General features: G+C 46.0%; 1 protein-coding gene across 1 annotated transcript in view; it reads right to left on the reverse strand.

Annotated features, from left to right (window-relative positions):
- fbxo41 (F-box protein 41) overlaps positions 1–17,395 on the reverse strand; it is a gene marked incomplete at its 5' end in the record, with an annotated part of 107,520 nt that overhangs the window by 33,764 nt on the left and 56,361 nt on the right. Inside the window, one exon of the mRNA XM_084318994.1 lies at positions 8,864–8,937. Coding sequence (XP_084175120.1) covers positions 8,864–8,937 — 74 coding nt within the window. The remainder of the gene's footprint in view (positions 1–8,863; positions 8,938–17,395) is intronic.

Here is a 17,395-nt window from a genome sequence, read left to right on the forward strand (position 1 = left end):
CTTGGAGTTCTATGTTTAGTAAAACGTGTGCGAGTGTTGCTCGCTGAAATGAAATTCAGATCAATGTAATTTGGTATGATTATAAAACAGGAGTGATACTCGTGTGTGACTACTCTCTGCATGGAGGTGTTCTCTAATCTGACCTAGAGCGCCGCGCGCCGTAAATAGCTTCCCACAGAGGTGGAAGTCATTACAGATGGAAAGGTTTGGTCTGACAGGTTTGACGGTAACAACCCGGCACACAGGAGCTCAGTGGAGAAACACACAGCAGAGAAACACTGTGAGCATCCATGAAATGGAGAAAGTTGTTTTCGTTCTTTTCATGCAGCGTCATCGTGATCGTAATGAGGAAGCCATTACAACTGTCTTTCAGGCCAGCTTTGAAGAACAGTCTCACGCAGATTACCTCATCCGGGGTCATTATTACACTGTTAAAAGAAAGTACATTGAAACCCCATATCGGATGTATTATCCATATAGTGTTAAAAAAAAACCTGGTCATGAATGCAGTGCAAGGCGGTTGCAGGCAGCAGACAGGTATGGGTTGAGTAAAAGTGACAATATAAAAGAATTGGACACTGACTTTGTGGAGCTGTAAAATGTCACGCTGAGTTCTCACACCCGAATTCAGTTCATGTTCTAGTATTTAGAACAGGTCTGAACAAAATTTTACAGTTGCGTGTAGGAGTTCACACAAACATTTTATGGGACCACCACAAAGTCATTGCCTCATTCAGCGTCTATGGAGCACGCCCAGATTTTGTGGCATCATGAGTTTGACCCTAGAGAGAGAGAGAGAGAGAGAGAGAGAGAGAGAGAGAGAGAGAGAGAGAGAGAGAGAGAGAGAGAGAGAGAGAGAGAGAGAGAGAGAGAGAGAGAGAGAGAGAGAGAGAGAGAGAGAGAGAGAGAGAGAGAGAGAGAGAGAGAGAGAGAGAGAGAGAGAGAGAGAGTGGTGCATGTTCACAAATATTGACTGAACTGTCCTGGGGCAGACTGTCCTGTTCCCATATCCCCCCAATTTAGTCATTATGCCAATTCCCTTCCTGGTGGTTGTGCTGCTAACCTACTGTTGGTCTGTGGAGGGTGTAGATTATCACATGCCTCCTCTTCGGCTACATATTTGGATGATACAATAGACAGGAAATAATGATGGCCTAAGCTGTTCCCTTAGCAACTGATTTGCAGCAAAAACAGGGACGTTGCTACGGCAGCAGTGGGACCACTGAACCACTGAAGAGAGAGTGGCTGACGAGGAATAACTGTATTCAGATCAGCCATACAGTAGAATGAAGGCTGCTTTTTATACATACTGAGTAGCTGGCTTTTATAAATCTCCCTCTCAATAGACAAAAATAATGAGCTGTTTCAAAGTCAAGCTTGTCAAAAAAGTAGGACATCTTTTTTTACTCGCTCCTTTTCTTCCTTCAAAGCGCTCACGCTTGTCTGGAGAGATATACAATCTCAACATACAATGATAAAAGAGATGTTTCTTTTTGCATGCATCTTAATGGGAGGGGGGGGGGGGGTTATAGTAAAGAAAGGTTCCTACTGTAGAATCACAGAATCTCATTATTACGACTGGCCACAGATAACGTTTAATTCACAATTTTGACCTAGTGAAATGCAATTCCATCTAGATTAGAATATGTGTGTTATATTTTATTTGTTTATCGCAATGTATCAACTTAACACAATGATGATGATCGACTATGGTCTGGTATTATGTCCGTTAACCCATGAAAATGATTCTTCTGCTTTCTGATGAATCCACAAAATGTGAGATGTGAGAAGAAAACAAATGATCTGAGTTGATTTCAAGAACAAGCAACTCCCAGTGACTTAAACGTGTGCATCCTAGTCGCTATTAGCGTTAAAGAGTCGGTGCAGGACAGCATTAGTAATGATTAGCCTACAGCGCGCTCCCACAACCCGTAGTATTGTAATGACAAACCGATGCAACGTGATACGCTGAAAGCAAATAGAAATGCCGGAATAATAAAAATAGGCTTTAAAGTTTTCAAAATGTAATGTTATTGACAAAGAAGAGAATCAAAATGCAATTTTTTTATTTTATTTTATGGGCTTTATGGGCTTAGCAAGCTCGGGCAGGACACTCTAAAGTCTACGGTGATGTCACTGGGTTGTCAAATAGGTGGCTGCTCCATAGATAATAAACGGGGCTCTGATTTGATGAGGCCATAACATGGCTTACACCCAAATGAGGTTCTGGTTCAGACCTTTAATCTAGCAGTGCTAGAATATAAACCTAATTTGGGTGTAAGAGCACATCACCAATCTCTCTCTCTGGTTTCTAGCTCTAGGAGAGAGTGGTGTGTGTTGACAAAATACTGACTGCACTGTCCTGGGGAAGAACATTATGTGAATTCTTAAACATCCATTCCCCAGGGCGGCTGATTGGCGCAGTGGGCAAGGCGCTCGCCTCTAACGCAGGAGACGCTGGGTTCGAGCCCAGCTCTCGGCGTTGCTACCGGCTGGCCGGTCGTTCATACTAACACAATTGGCAAGTGTTAGAGGGTGGGAAAGCCGGTGGGTGGGGATTTGACGTTGTGGACAGCGACTCCTACAGGTCGGTTTGGTGACGCCGGTGCGACGGAAGCAGGAAGTGACGGGGGCAGCCAGCGTGAGCCTCCCGCGAGTTACTCCTCGCCACTGAGAGTTCGAGCTGCTGCGGCGAAAAGATGCGACAGGCTGCCTCCTCGTGTACCGGAGGGGACACGTAATGCAAGGCTTCTATCCTCACTACAACCGACCTGTGGGAGGCATAGTCTAGCAACGTTCAAGACAGGGGAGGGAATAATTGGATAATACGAAATTGGGATGGGAGAAAAAAAAAAAATGGGGAGAAAAAGTGGATAAAAAATTTATAAAAAATCCATTCCCCATTATTTGAGCAAACGCCAACATGAATGGACCTCAATAAATCAACATGATTTTTATGGGCCAATCCGGATGAGCATCTGAAATCGAATACATGGTCATCTGCAGTCACAACGAGTCAGTGGGCCTATAGCAAGGCTGACAGAAGGCTTTGGGAAATGATCTCAGGCCACATGGGTGACTCGTGTTCTCCATGACGTCACGGTGGCAACATAGTGGCATTACTAGGCACAGCAGGAGAGTGTCACGTCCATGTGTCTGAAATCTCAAATAGGGAAACGTATACTCACACAAACACACATACAAGCACACAATCATGGCCCCCAGTCAGTCACACACAAGACCCCGTATGGTGCGGTGCTAGAATGAAAATGGCTAGATTCCATTCAACTGTTGCAAAACAGATCTCGTTCTCAACACTATGAATTGTTCTGGAGGTAGAGGTTAACGTGTAAAGTGCAGTTCAATCGAAGAACAAACGGGGAGGGACAATATCTCGTAAATATGGGCCAGCTTCATACTTTCAGCAAAGTGCGTAAACAAATGACTGCAAAGGAAATTATAGCATGAATGTATCCTGGTGCGTTCAGAAGGGTGTAACTCCTGTATGATCTGCTCTACTTCTATACTTCGCCACCACTAGCGAGGATGGTAAGACCAGGACAGGACAGTGTCGTCATAATACCGTTTGAAAATGCATGCCCCTTAACACTGGGAGACCAATCGCAGATGACAGTCAGATGTTGTGATAATGAAAAAGTAACTACACAAGAAGTGAAGGTAGTTAGCTAACTAGCAGCGATCTGACGCAAGAGGTTACCCTATCACTCATTCATCAATCTATCACTTAGTTCCTTTTTCTGGACTCTGTATATCATTCTGCCCTTAGACTTATCACTGGTGAGGGCGGCTAGGTGGTGCAGTGGGCAAGGCGCTCACCACCAATGCAGGAGACGCTGGGTTCGAGCCCAGCTCTCCGCATTGCTATCAGCTTGGCTGGTCGTTCATACTAATACAATTGGCAGTATTAGGGGGTGGGAAGCTGATGGGTGGGGATCGGACGTTGTGGACAGCGACTCCTACAGGTCGGTTGGTGCGCCTGCGAGGCAGAATCAGGAAGCGACGGGGGCGGCGTGCCCTCCAAACGCAGACCCCCGACGCTGAGAGATCGCGCTGTGCAGGTGAAAAGATGCGACTGCTGCTTCCTCGAGTACCGGAGGGGACACGTGATGCAAGGCTTAGTCCACATTGCAGCCGGCTTGTGGGAGGCATGGCCGAACAGCGTTCGAGACAGGGGAGGGTAGAATTGGACGATACGAAATTGGGATGGGAGAAAAATAGAAAATGCGAGAAAAAGTAGATTAAAAAAAAAAAGATTTATCACTGGTGGTGACAGTTATGGTACCCATCATTGTATCCTGTATGATAAGGTTGGGTGGTCCTCTCTGGCAGAGAGACGTGACTTGCATTGGTATCTGTTTCTGTGTGAAGCCATTATTGGTGATCTCCCACTCTACATCACTTCATTACCGGACGGGAACTCTGGACCTTATCATATTCACTCTGGTGATCTACTTAAGGTCCCGAGAGTTTGCACTGAATTAGGGAAATTCTGCTTTTAGCTTCTGTGCCCCTGACATGTGGAATGTTTTGCAGAGCATAAAACATGAAATAATAATTCAATAATCCATTGGCCAGTTTAAATCTATAATGGCCTACCATTTCACCTCAGTCTATAATTGTTTTGATTGATTTGTTGATTGACTTTTCTGTTTGTATATCGATTTTGTATTATGTATTGTTCCTCTCGACGTCATTGTGAATGAGAGCCTACTCTCAGTGATCTTTCGAGATTAAACAAAGATTGAATGATTGAATTCTTTATTTAATTTACAGTAGTCTCCAGATTGAAATGCACCCCTTGATGCCATAACACGTCAGTGCCTCAGAGCACCTACTGTAGTGACCAGACAAGACACTAGAGGGCAGCAGGGGGCAGCAGAGCACAGTGGGTACTGCAGCACAATGCATTTTGGAGTGTTCTGCTGTGCTCTTTTTTAATTGAAAAGTTAATGTCTCCCAGCGCTTAATTCCTCTGAGGCAGCGTTGTGGCCGAGTCCCTCCCTCGTCAAAGCATTCTAGTCATACAGGTCGTAGCGACGGGACCGACAAGTCTGTTTGTCATTTCTCTTCTTCCCCAAGACACACAGGAGTGCCGCGTGGTCTATCGTTTTATGGGATGTTTTATGGGATGTTTCGTACAGTCGTTTTGTGGGATGTTTTGTGGGACGTTTTGTGGGACGTTTTGTAGTGTGTACTGTAGGTGCTTCTAGCGATGCCTTTCTCTGCACCTCCCAAAAATCATCACCTCGAACGGCATTCTCCAGGGAGGTAGAGCAGTCGCCTGGTAATCCGGAGGTTCCCGGTTCGATTCCCACTCCTCCCGGGCAGCGTGTCAAAGTGTCCTTGAGCAAGACACTTAATCCATAACTGCTCCCGATGAGCAGGTTGGCACCTTGCATGGTTGCCTCTGCCACCGGTGTGTGGATGTGTGAGTGACTGGGTGAATGCGAGGAACAAATTCTAAAGCGCTTTGGATAAAAGCTGCTATATAAAATGCACCATTTATATAAAATGCACCATTTATCCCACTTTCACTTTCATAATAACAACACAGAAGCCTACGCGTAGTAGCGTCTTTCTAAACGCCTCACTACACCACTGTGTTTATTATTGTAGTGCCCATGGGACAGGCCCTGGGCTGGTTGTATCCTCAGGGCCAGGGGGCAGGGTGTAGTGCTCATGGGACAGGCCCTGGGCTGGTTGTATCCTCAGGGCCAGGGGGCAGGGTGTAGTGCTCATGGGACAGGCCCTGGGCTGGTTGTATCCAGGGGGCAGGGTGTAGTGCTCAGGGGACAGGCCCTGGGCTGGTTGTATCCAGGGGGCAGAGTGTAGTGCTCATGGGACAGGCCCTGGGCTGGTTGTATCCAGGGGGCAGGGTGTAGTGCTCATGGGACAGGCCCTGGGCTGGTTGTATCCTCAGGGCCAGGGGGCAGGGTGTAGTGCTCATGGGACAGGCCCTGGGCTGGTTGTATCCAGGGGGCAGGGTGTAGTGCTCATGGGACAGGCCCTGGGCTGGTTGTATCCTCAGGGCCAGGGGGCAGGGTGTAGTGCTCAGGGGACAGGCCCTGGGCTGGTTGTATCCAGGGGGCAGGGTGTGGTGCTCAGGGGACAGGCCTGGGCTGGTTGTATCCAGGGGGCAGGGTGTAGTGCTCAGGGGACAGGCCCTGGGCTGGTTATATCCAGGGGGCAGGGTGTGGAGCTCAGGGGACAGGCCCTGGGCTGGTTGTATCCAGGGGGCAGGGTGTGGAGCTCAGGGGACAGGCCCTGGGCTGGTTGTATCCAGGGGGCAGAGTGTAGTGCTCATGGGACAGGCCCTGGGCTGGTTGTATCCAGGGGGCAGAGTGTAGTGCTCAGGGGACAGGCCCTGGGCTGGTTGTATCCAGGGGGCAGGGTGTAGTGCTCATGGGACAGGCCCTGGGCTGGTTGTATCCAGGGGGCAGGGTGTAGAGCTCAGGGGACAGGCCTGGGCTGGTTGTATCCAGGGGGCAGAGTGTAGTGCTCAGGGGACAGGCCCTGGGCTGGTTGTGTGTGTGTGTTTTGTGTGCACGCATGTTTCGTGTGCATTGGGCTGCAAACCCTTAGTGTGTCCATTTGGGCCTAGGTGTCCCCACAGTCTGCTGCACACAGTATGAAATCAGCCTCTGGTGTAGTGAGCTGCGCTGTGTTTCAGATCTACAGCCTCTGGTCTAGTGAGCTGCACTGTGTTTCAGATCTACGGACCAAACTAGAAATGCTGCTTTCTCAACTGATCCCTGTATTTGTCCCTGTCTTGCTCTGCTACTGTACATCTGTCCCTCATCTCCGGCCTTGACAATGACTGGTTCCTACAAAATAAAAGCTCAAGCCTGAGTAGATAGCATGTTTCTGCGTCTATACAGGAAGACGTTGATGAATAGATGTTATTTCTACAAACACTATTATGACCTTGGCAAAGCATTCTCTCTACCCCTACCTCTGCTACTATTATCACTATTGAGTGGAAGCCTCACATTCACTATCCTTTCCCAGTTGGAGGTATCTCTGTATAGCCGCCTAACCGGAGTAGTCAACCACAGGTCAGAACAGGTCCTGTCGACACACCCAGGGGTGAAAAAGCCAACTCGATGAATAGTTCCCAGCGCTGAACCAGGGGGTGACAAAACAGACGGCCTGCGGTTTGCGGAGTCCATCTTGTAAACAGAAGGTCACTAGTTCAATCCCATCTTGACAGACCGCATCTCTCCTTGCAAAAGGTGTCCTTGAGACCAAGGACTGTTACTTTCTCCAGGAGAGCAGTAGATGGATGGCTGACGCAGTGCATTAAGCGCTCTGGTGAGACACTACATTCACAGTGTGTACTGTCTGTATGTATGTACTGTATCTGAAACCCTCTTCCTTTCTGCTCATAACCAAGTACAGCAGTGAGCTACAGTCATGTGAAGGTCTCTCTCTGTACATTTAGAAGCTACTCTATATCCAAAGTCACTTATGTCTAATCTACTATGCACTCAGAGTGAAGCACTCAAGCTTGACGAAGAATACCACTTACCCTTATAGCTGCTAGAGGTGTACCCCTCCTGCTGACTTGTTGTACACAATTTGTAAATTGCTTTGGATAAAGGTGTCAGCTAAATGGCTAAATGTAAATGTAAATGTAAATTTATAGCAGGCCCCCAGATCCACTCTAGTTCAACCCTATGGACAATGTGAGTACATTTGCACTTCTGTGGCAGTTGTGCATGTCACACACCAGGGGCTTTGCTCTGCCACACACCAGGGGCCCTGCCACACACCAGGGGCTCTGCTCTGCCACACACCAGGGGCTCTGCTCTGCCACACACCAGGGGCTCTGCCACCCACCAGGGGCCCTGCCACACACCAGGGGCTCTGCTCTGCCACACACCAGGGGCCCTGCCACACACCAGGGGCTCTGCCCTGCCTCACACCAGGGGCTCTGCTCTGCCACACACCAGGGGCTCTGCCACACACCAGGGGCTCCGCCACACACCAGGGGCTCTGCCACACACCAGGGGCTCTGCCACACACCAGGGGCTCTGCCACACACCAGGGGCTCGGCTCTGCCACACACCAGGGGCTCTGCCACACACCAGGGGCTCCGCCACACACCAGGGGCTCTGCCACACACCAGGGGCTCTGCCACACACCAGGGGCTCTGCCACACACCAGGGGCTCTGCTCTGCCACACACCAGGGGCTCCGCCACACACCAGGGGCTCTGCCACCCACCAGGGGCCCTGCCACACACCAGGGGCTCTGCTCTGCCACACACCAGGGGCTCTGCCACACACCAGGGGCTCTCCGGCTGCAGGTCAGTTTATTGAGTAATGGCAAGACGTTATGAGCCAGAGCAGATGTTACTAGCTGTGGGGATGATGGGTGATTTAACCTGTAAATGGTAAATGGTGCATTTATATAGCGCTTTTATCCAAAGCGCTTTACAATTTGTTCCTTCACATTTTACCCATTCACTCACACATTCCCACACCGATGGCGGAGGCGACCATGCAAGGTGCCAACCTGCTCATCGGGAACAGTTAGGGGGTTAAGTGTCTTGCTCAAGGACACTGTAACATGCCGATTACCAGACGACTGCTCTACCTCGCGAGCCACTGTCGCCCCCCCCACTGTGCTTACAGATTCCTCTAATGCACAACAGGTGTGCAGCCACCTTGACTATATTTTATTTCCAGTTGTCAATATTAGCAAACACTACAACAGGAAATCAACTGCAGTCTATAAAAGTCTATCAAAAAGTCTATAAAAAACTGTTGTCTGGTGGAACTGAGCCCAGCTGGTGAGTGTGTTGTACAGTAGGAAGGACCCAGTGCAGCGTAGTAACTTACCCTGTGCTGGGTGAAGACCGCCGGTCAGAGACTTGGTACATTCCCCTCGTGGTCCCAGAGATGCTGGAGTTTCTCTGGGGAGAGGAAGGAAGGGGAGCAGGCGGGAGGGAAAGGGGGAGGAGGGGGAGAAGGCACAGAAGCAGAAACAAAATAGTTATTAATGAAAAAAAAACACAACGCATACAGTAGGGGTGTAAAGGTACACGTATCCGTACCGAACCGTTTCAGTGTGTACCGTAACGTACCGAACGGCTGTGTAGCGTACCGAACGAATACAACGGTATGTTAACCACTAACGACCGCCCACCGGGGGCTGTTTTTTTCACAATCTAATATAATTATTCTTTTTTTAATTGGCTTATTAATTTCAATATAGAATATTCGTTGACAGCCCTACAAGTACAATTAGTTACTGCACACTACATCACCCCTGAGTGGAACATGGAAAGCCAAACTTTCCCCCACTGGACCGAAAACCCGTACCGAACCTTGACTTCAAAACCGAGGTACGTACCGAACCGTGGTTTTTGTGTACCGTTACACCCCTAGCATACAGTAGTCATAGTCCAAGAAGCTCCCTTCAGTCAAATAATAAGGCTGCTGATAAGGTAGTGTACTACAAATATTTCGACCAACACAGTACAGCCAATATACAGAGCAACATATAATTAAACAACACAGTACAGCCAATATACTATACAGAGCAACATATAATTAAACAACATAGTACAGCCAATATACTGTACAGAGCAACATATAATTAAACAACACAGTACAGCCAATATACAGTGCAACATATAATTAAACAACACAGTACAGCCAATATACTGTACAGAGCAACATATAATTAAACAACACAGTACAGCCAATATACAGTGCAACATATATTTAAACAACACAGTACAGCCAATATACTGTACAGTGCAACATATAATTAAACAACACAGTACAGCCAATATACTGTACAGAGCAACATATAATTAAACAACACAGTACAGCCAATATACTGTACAGAGCAACATATAATTAAACAACACAGTACAGCCAATATACAGTGCAACATATATTTAAACAACACAGTACAGCCAATATACTGTACAGTGCAACATATAATTAAACAACACAGTACAGCCAATATACTGTACAGAGCAACATATAATTAAACAACACAGTACAGCCAATATACTGTACAGAGCAACATATAATTAAACAACACAGTACAGCCAATATACTGTGTACAGTGCAACATATAATTAAACAACACAGTACAGCCAATATACAGAGCAACATATAATTAAACAACACAGTACAGCCAATATACTGTACAGAGCAACATATAATTAAACAACACAGTACAGCCAATATACTGTACAGAGCAACATATAATTAAACAACACAGTACAGCCAATATACAGTGCAACATATAATTAAACAACACAGTACAGCCAATATACAGAGCAACATATAATTAAACAACACAGTACAGCCAATATACAGTGCAACATATAATTAAACAACACAGTACAGCCAATATACAGAGCAACATATAATTAAACAACACAGTACAGCCAATATACAGTGCAACATATATTTAAACAACACAGTACAGCCAATATACAGTGCAACATATATTTAAACAACACAGTACAGCCAATATACAGAGCAACATATATTTAAACAACACAGTACAGCCAATATACAGAGCAACATATATTTAAACAACACAGTACAGCCAATATACAGAGCAACATATATTTAAACAACACAAGACTAAGATGACTGAGACAGAATCAATTTTTCACCATCAGAGACAAATAATACCATCATGTGTCATGAATGCATGCAATCAATAGCTTTGCTTTGATTTCCCAAATATCAATACCCTATTTTAGCCTGGTATCAGCCCAAGAACCAATATCTGTATTGGTAGTTTTGGTACTGGCGCATCCCTACTTCATGACATCCATCTCACTCTCGCTGTATCATGTGTGCAGTGAACAATTTGTTAGCTATGGTCCGCTGATGCGTCACAACAGATGTTTGTACGGGTAGATCATCACTCCAGTCTTCTGCTCCTACCTTGATAATACTCTACTATGGCACATGAGACTGCTAAGAACTAAAAGTACATTCAATACACAATCTTAATGGATTCGGTCAAAATGAGAATACAGTGAGATAAGGGATTCAGTGGTTATTCGGATCATCTTCTATAGATATTCCAAGCTCTTACAACTCAAGATGTACAAGATGTTTGTCAACTACAGTATAGAGACAGAGTTCAACGAGTCATACTCTGAAAACCAGCCCACTGGAGGGGAAACGGTCCGCGCAGTAATATGTAACCACGGAGGGAAACAAAATGTCTAGCTAGTTAAAATATAAATACAAATATGGTAACGTGGTTCGTAAAAATGGTGGTTGGCTTTAGAGATGAATGGTTATGATCACCAGAGAGAGAGATACTAGCCACAGATTCAGGGTCAGTTATTTTCCCATTGTACGAATTGTTAAGCTTATGGAATGTAAGGGAAATCTGATCCTAGGTCTGCGACTAAAGCCAGGAGTCTACGCTGTGGTGACGTCATTCAGCAGCGCTAAATCGCAGTGTAGTTTCTCAGTGAACGAAAACATAAACGTTGTTATTTTGCTACCTTTACAATTAATTGTGAATATTTTCATGTTGAACTATAGATTGTGGATGAATACGCACAGAAAGGTACACCATGACAATGTTAATGCTTTATTTGTTTTAAACGAGACGATTTAGAAATGGGCAATGAGGAAATACATTGAGTTGGACAGAGGGTGGAACACGAAAAAACGAAAATGACATAACCACTACACCTCCCTATAGACCTATTAGCTGTATACGTCAGTCTCAGTGTGTGCACGCATCAAGTGGGCAAAAGGAACGTAATCCTGGTCAGAACAGCGGGGTGTCGGTGCAGACTATATATATATTTGCATTTGTTAGCCATGCTAGCGATCTAAACAATCAATCCATGCCAAAGCTAGCTATGTAAAAGGTGAAAGACTCACACTCACAGCCATGCTGATTTGGCAAAATTACATCCAGCCGTTTTCGTTTGAAACTACTTTTAGTCAAGGGAGTGTCATGGTTTCTCCATAGAGCCCTGTTGTACTTTTTTTTAGCGCAGTAGCTCGCGCAGGTAGTGGGCAACTTAGTCACATGACTCTGTTGGTATTGCTGATTGGCTCGAACACGTTATGTTTGTAAACAGCGAACAGGTCTGTGGAAGGTGGTGTAAACAACGAACACAGGCCTAATAGAAAATAGGGATTTTGGCGATCACTGCAGGCGGGCATAGTCTATATCTCTCAAGTCCAACCATGTGATTTGCTGATGGAATGACCTTATCCTTATCATAACAATAGCAGCTACGACTACGAGAATGGAGAATGTGCCTGGGCATGTTCCAGCTGGCCAGAACGAAGCGGTCTGCCTCGCTCCATCTGTCTAATTCTACCGACTTTTCATTCATGGTGACCGTTCTGCTTCGAGTTGTAGCCTTACTTGGTTATCCGTTGTAACATTTCTTTTTAACTTTTAAACTTTAGCTTTTAAACATTTCCCCTTCATCATCTGATAAGAAACCACATGGATCACTGGCAGACAATCCTCTCGTTATAACAGCCGAGAATGAACACACACACCCAGACATACCTTATACACACACACACACACACACACACACACACACACACACACACACACACACACACACACACACACACACACACACACACACACACACACACACACACACACACACACACACACACACACACACACACACACACACACACACACACACACACACACACACACAGAGCTGGTTCAGTGCTTTTCCTTATATGTTGTCAAGGAGGTTTCATACGAACTGCACGCTACACAAAACGTGCAGTCATCGTCATGTTAGACTTTTTTTTTTCTTTTCAACTCTCATCTCAAATTCATTCCAAAATTAATTTACATCCTCCCCGATCCTATTTTTATCTGCCCCGGGACGACGGGAGGTCCTTAAGCCAGAGCCCTGCCTTTCAACCCGTCAGCCGATTTGAGCGCCGTAGGATTGGTGAAAGCCCTATATAGGTCTGCACCGACAGAAATGTGTCGATCCTTTTTACCCCGCTACAATAACATCAGCGCAAATGAGCGTCATATTTGAGAAGGGGATCGATTGGACTATAGGGATCGACCAACGGCGTATGAATGGTGATGACCAGGACGGGTCGATAAGCACGACACCATCAATCAAGTTTCCCACGACAAGTCAATCGTGATGAGAATTCAAATTGATTTGTATTACCGAGTACCTTTTTTCATATACCAGTAATTTGCCCTCTGGATTTAACCCATCCTAACTATTCAGGAGGGGTGGGCTGCCACGCTCGGGCACACAGGGAACTACGCCCGTTCCAATGCCCGTGCATCTGTCAAGGGCAGCGGCGGGAGTCAACCTAGCATGCGTGTCTTTTATGGTGTGGGAGGAAATGGGAGGACTTGGAGGAAACCCAACGGTTGTATAAGAGCAATGATTTAGACTCCAAGGTTGCGCTATACCAGGGTCTTGGCACCGCTGTGCTGATCTATGGCCTGCAAACGCAGTGCAGGAATGCCAAGATCTTACATTATTACTTCTTAATTACAGAAAGGGTGTAGACTAGAGTAACTTGTCATCCATCATCTGAAACACTAGAACAGTGGTTCTCAACCTTTTTGGTATGAGACCCATAAGAGCCGAAGGATGCCTGTCCGCGACCCCCGTACTGTACATAGTCAAGCATGGACAAAATGGTGAATTTTGACACCGAATATGGTGTCATTAAGACATAAGACATACGGCGTGCTCAGAGAATATCTGGAGGTTTATCTTCCCTCTTTAGCATTGACTGAAAAAAACAGAGAACAGAGAAAGTTTACAATGTGAAAAAAAGGTGATCAGTTGGGCATGCTGGTGACTTTACACTGCACCATAAAGAAAGGGTAGGTTCCCCTACACTTATACTGACTGGAGGGATGAGCTCAGAATTAGCAATTATACAAAAGTATGTCCAGAAAGTATTTTTTATGTCAGGATTGAGGATGTGTACTGTATATGGGCTTTCAGAGACTGTCAGAGGAAATTCAGAGTGTGAGTGTGTGTGCGTGTGTGTGCGCAATGTGTGTGCGTGTGTGTGTGCATGTGTGTGTGTGTGTGTGTGTGTGTGTGTGTGTGTGTGCGTGTGTGCGTGCGTGTGTGCGCGCGCACGCGAGTGTGTGTGCGTGTGTGTGTGTGTGCGCACGTGTGAGTTGCCATATAGGCATTGTCAGACAAAATGTCGAAAGACGTGTGTGGGAAATTCAATGTAAAAAAAAAAAGGCTACTCTGTCTTTATAGACTATTAGCACAGTTTGAAACCTTGAAATCAAGGCAGCTGTCAGGTATGAGAACGTGTACATGTGTGATGTGTGTGTGTGTGTGTGTGTGTGTGTGTGTGTGTGTGTGTGTGTGTGTGTGTGTGTGTGTGTGTGTGTGTGTGTGTGTGTGTGTGTGTGTGTGTGTGTGTGTGAGTACCCATATGGGCATTGTCAGACAAAATGTCAAAATAAATTCTATTCTCTGAGACCTCTTCCATTCTCCTATCTCCACCCACTGCACTAGGTGTCTACCTGTCTCCACACCCGCTGGCTTCTGTCACTCTGTTCTCTTGTCACTGTGTATTGAGTGCTGAGAGAGAGCTGAGCACTGAGTGCAGAGGCTGCAAGAAGTCGAAACATTTCAGCTTTCAGCCAAAGAGAGCCTTTCACTGCCACACTACCAAAGGCTTAACCCTTTCACTGCCACACTACCAAAGGGTTAACCCTTCCACTGCCACACTACCAAAGGGTTAACCCTTTCACTGCCACACTACCGAAGGGTTAACCCTTTCACTGCGACAACACAGAAGGTTAACCCTTTCACTGCCACACTACCAGATGGTTAACCCTTTCACTGCCACACTACCAAAGGGTTAACCCTTCCACTGCCACACTACCAAAGGGTTAACCCTTTCAGTGCAACGATACAGAAGGTTAACCCTTTCACTGCCACACTACCAGATGGTTAACCCTTTCACTGCCACACTACCAAAGGGTTAACCCTTTCACTGCCACACTACCAAAGGGTTAACCCTTTCAGTGCAACGATACAGAAGGTTAACCCTTTCACTGCCACACGACAAAGGGGTTAACAAACAGAAAAGAGAAAGAGGCGCCTGGTGGACACAGTCCCTCAGCGCTTGGCAATTACTCAGCATTATTCTATCCGCGATCATATTGCGATTACATTGCGGTATTATATGATATTGTGGTACACAATTCTGTTGTCTAAATGAATGATGACTCAAATGATTAGTTGTAGTTTGACATCACATGACCACGCAGTTCAATGCAATGCTGGATCAACTGGATCACTCAACTTGCGAATTTGCATGTGTAAGTGGATACTGTGATATCGACATCATAGAACATTTCTTAAGATGATACATTGATATTGATTTCTTCCACATATAACACCCAGCGCCACTGTCTATCCCTATAAGTGCATCATATGATCTCCTCTCCATTTGTAATCCCTCTCTGCTTCCAACCCTGTGGCTTAATCCTGCCAGCTTCTCTTTCCCACAATGTAACCTGTGCAATGAGGTGTATTCATTTCTCTCTCTGTGTGTGTGTGTGCATGTAGGTCAGGGGCAAAAATCTGATATCAACTTTGGGGGGGACAATTACATTACATTTTCTCAAGAGCAATTTCTGGGGGGGGGACACACCAAAAGTAGTGCTGTAACACATAGCCTACGGTGTAATATGTAACATAATAAAGTGTTTGCCATACTCCTAACTACCGGTACCCAAATCTACACAATTAATCACAACAGCAATACCATTGGTTGCTGCAGTCTTTGAGATATTAGGCTACTACTAGGGTTCTTACAAGTCTAAAAAAGAGAGAAGATTTCAGATTTACCTGAGACTCCCTGTCTCTGGCGGTATGTCCTTGCCTATCTGTGCCCAGCTCTGCTGTCCGTGTATCATCATCTCTTGCCTGCTCTGCCTAATGACATCATTATGAAACATTTCCATTAGCATTACACCTCTTTCTTATGAACATTTTCAACTAGTCTCAAGTCTTTGAGATATTAGGCTAGTACTAGGGTTCTTACTTTGCGTTTTGGTGTACTGAAACATTTTCTGATGTCGGTATTTTTCCTTTTTCCTGCCATGTTCTACCTGGCTGGCTACACACACACACACACACACACACACACACACACACACACACACACGCAAGCACGCACGCATGCTAGTGAGTGTCTATAATCAGCACAAGTTCTTTCATTGCGTATAATTAATTGTATTGAAATTACATAGTTATGTTTACAGGATGGGGGGGGGACGTATCCCCCCTGTCCCCCGTGGGATTTCCGCGCCTGATGTAGGTGTGTGTGTGAGTGTGTCACGTGTGTTCATGTGTGTCACGTGTGCATGTGTGTGTGTGTGTGTGTGGGTGTGTGAGAGAGTGATTGTATGTTTTTGTGTGGGAAAGCTATAGTGCCAGGTGGGGCTGGGTCTGAGGGCCAGACTGGTGATGTGCCGTAGAGGGAACACACACACACATCCTGACCGCGCCGTGGGCCTGGTGCCAGTGCAAACGAAAGCAGGGAGGAACCAGGCAAACACCATCCGTCTCTCTCACTACTCCACTCAAGAGCAATCCCACACAGCACCGGGGGCAGAGCGGGGGCAAGTCTCCCCGAAATGGACTGGAACGCAAAGCCGCGTCGGCCCCTATCCGTCTCACACATTAGGGGAAAGCCCCATCGTCTGGAAGTCCCACTGAAATCGACCCCCCCCCCCCCTCTTTCTTCACCTCCCTTCTTTGTCCCGTCTCTGAACCGGTCGAAGATGTCCCTGAATTCAAACAGTGAATCCTGGGTGGCATCACTGAACTGATAGATTGGCTTCAGTGAGGTGAGACGAATCATCCCCCCCTTTGTAACCTTCATTCCTTCACTCTGTTTCCTAGGAGATAAGCGTGGCCTAAGTGTCTGTCGTTGTAACCTCAATGTACTGTAGTACTGCGTGTGGAGTTGTTAGGGTCCCATGATGCAATATTATCATGATACTTAAGTCGCGATACGATATTATTGTGATTTAGCAATAATATTACCTTTTTTCAACTATGAATTTCCCGAAGGGGATCAATAAAGGAATATCTTATCTTATCTGATCTTAAAATGATGTACCCGACAGTAACCGGTGTCAACATCTGCAGTAAACATATATATATACATCATCTGTTCTATCTAATAAGATAACGTCTTCAGTCTGTTCATCTCACTTCAATGATTTTTATTGCAGCCAAAAACACGATACTTGGCGTCCGCGATACGATACGTTATATTGCCACCAAAATATCGCAATGCTATGCTGTATCTATGACAATGCCATGCATCCACGGTGTGCTTCAGTTGTCTGTCATCTGT

The sequence above is a fragment of the Notolepis coatsorum genome, assembly GCF_963971535.1.
Source record: "Notolepis coatsorum genome assembly, chromosome: 7".
Taxonomy (NCBI): domain Eukaryota; kingdom Metazoa; phylum Chordata; class Actinopteri; order Aulopiformes; family Paralepididae; genus Notolepis; species Notolepis coatsorum.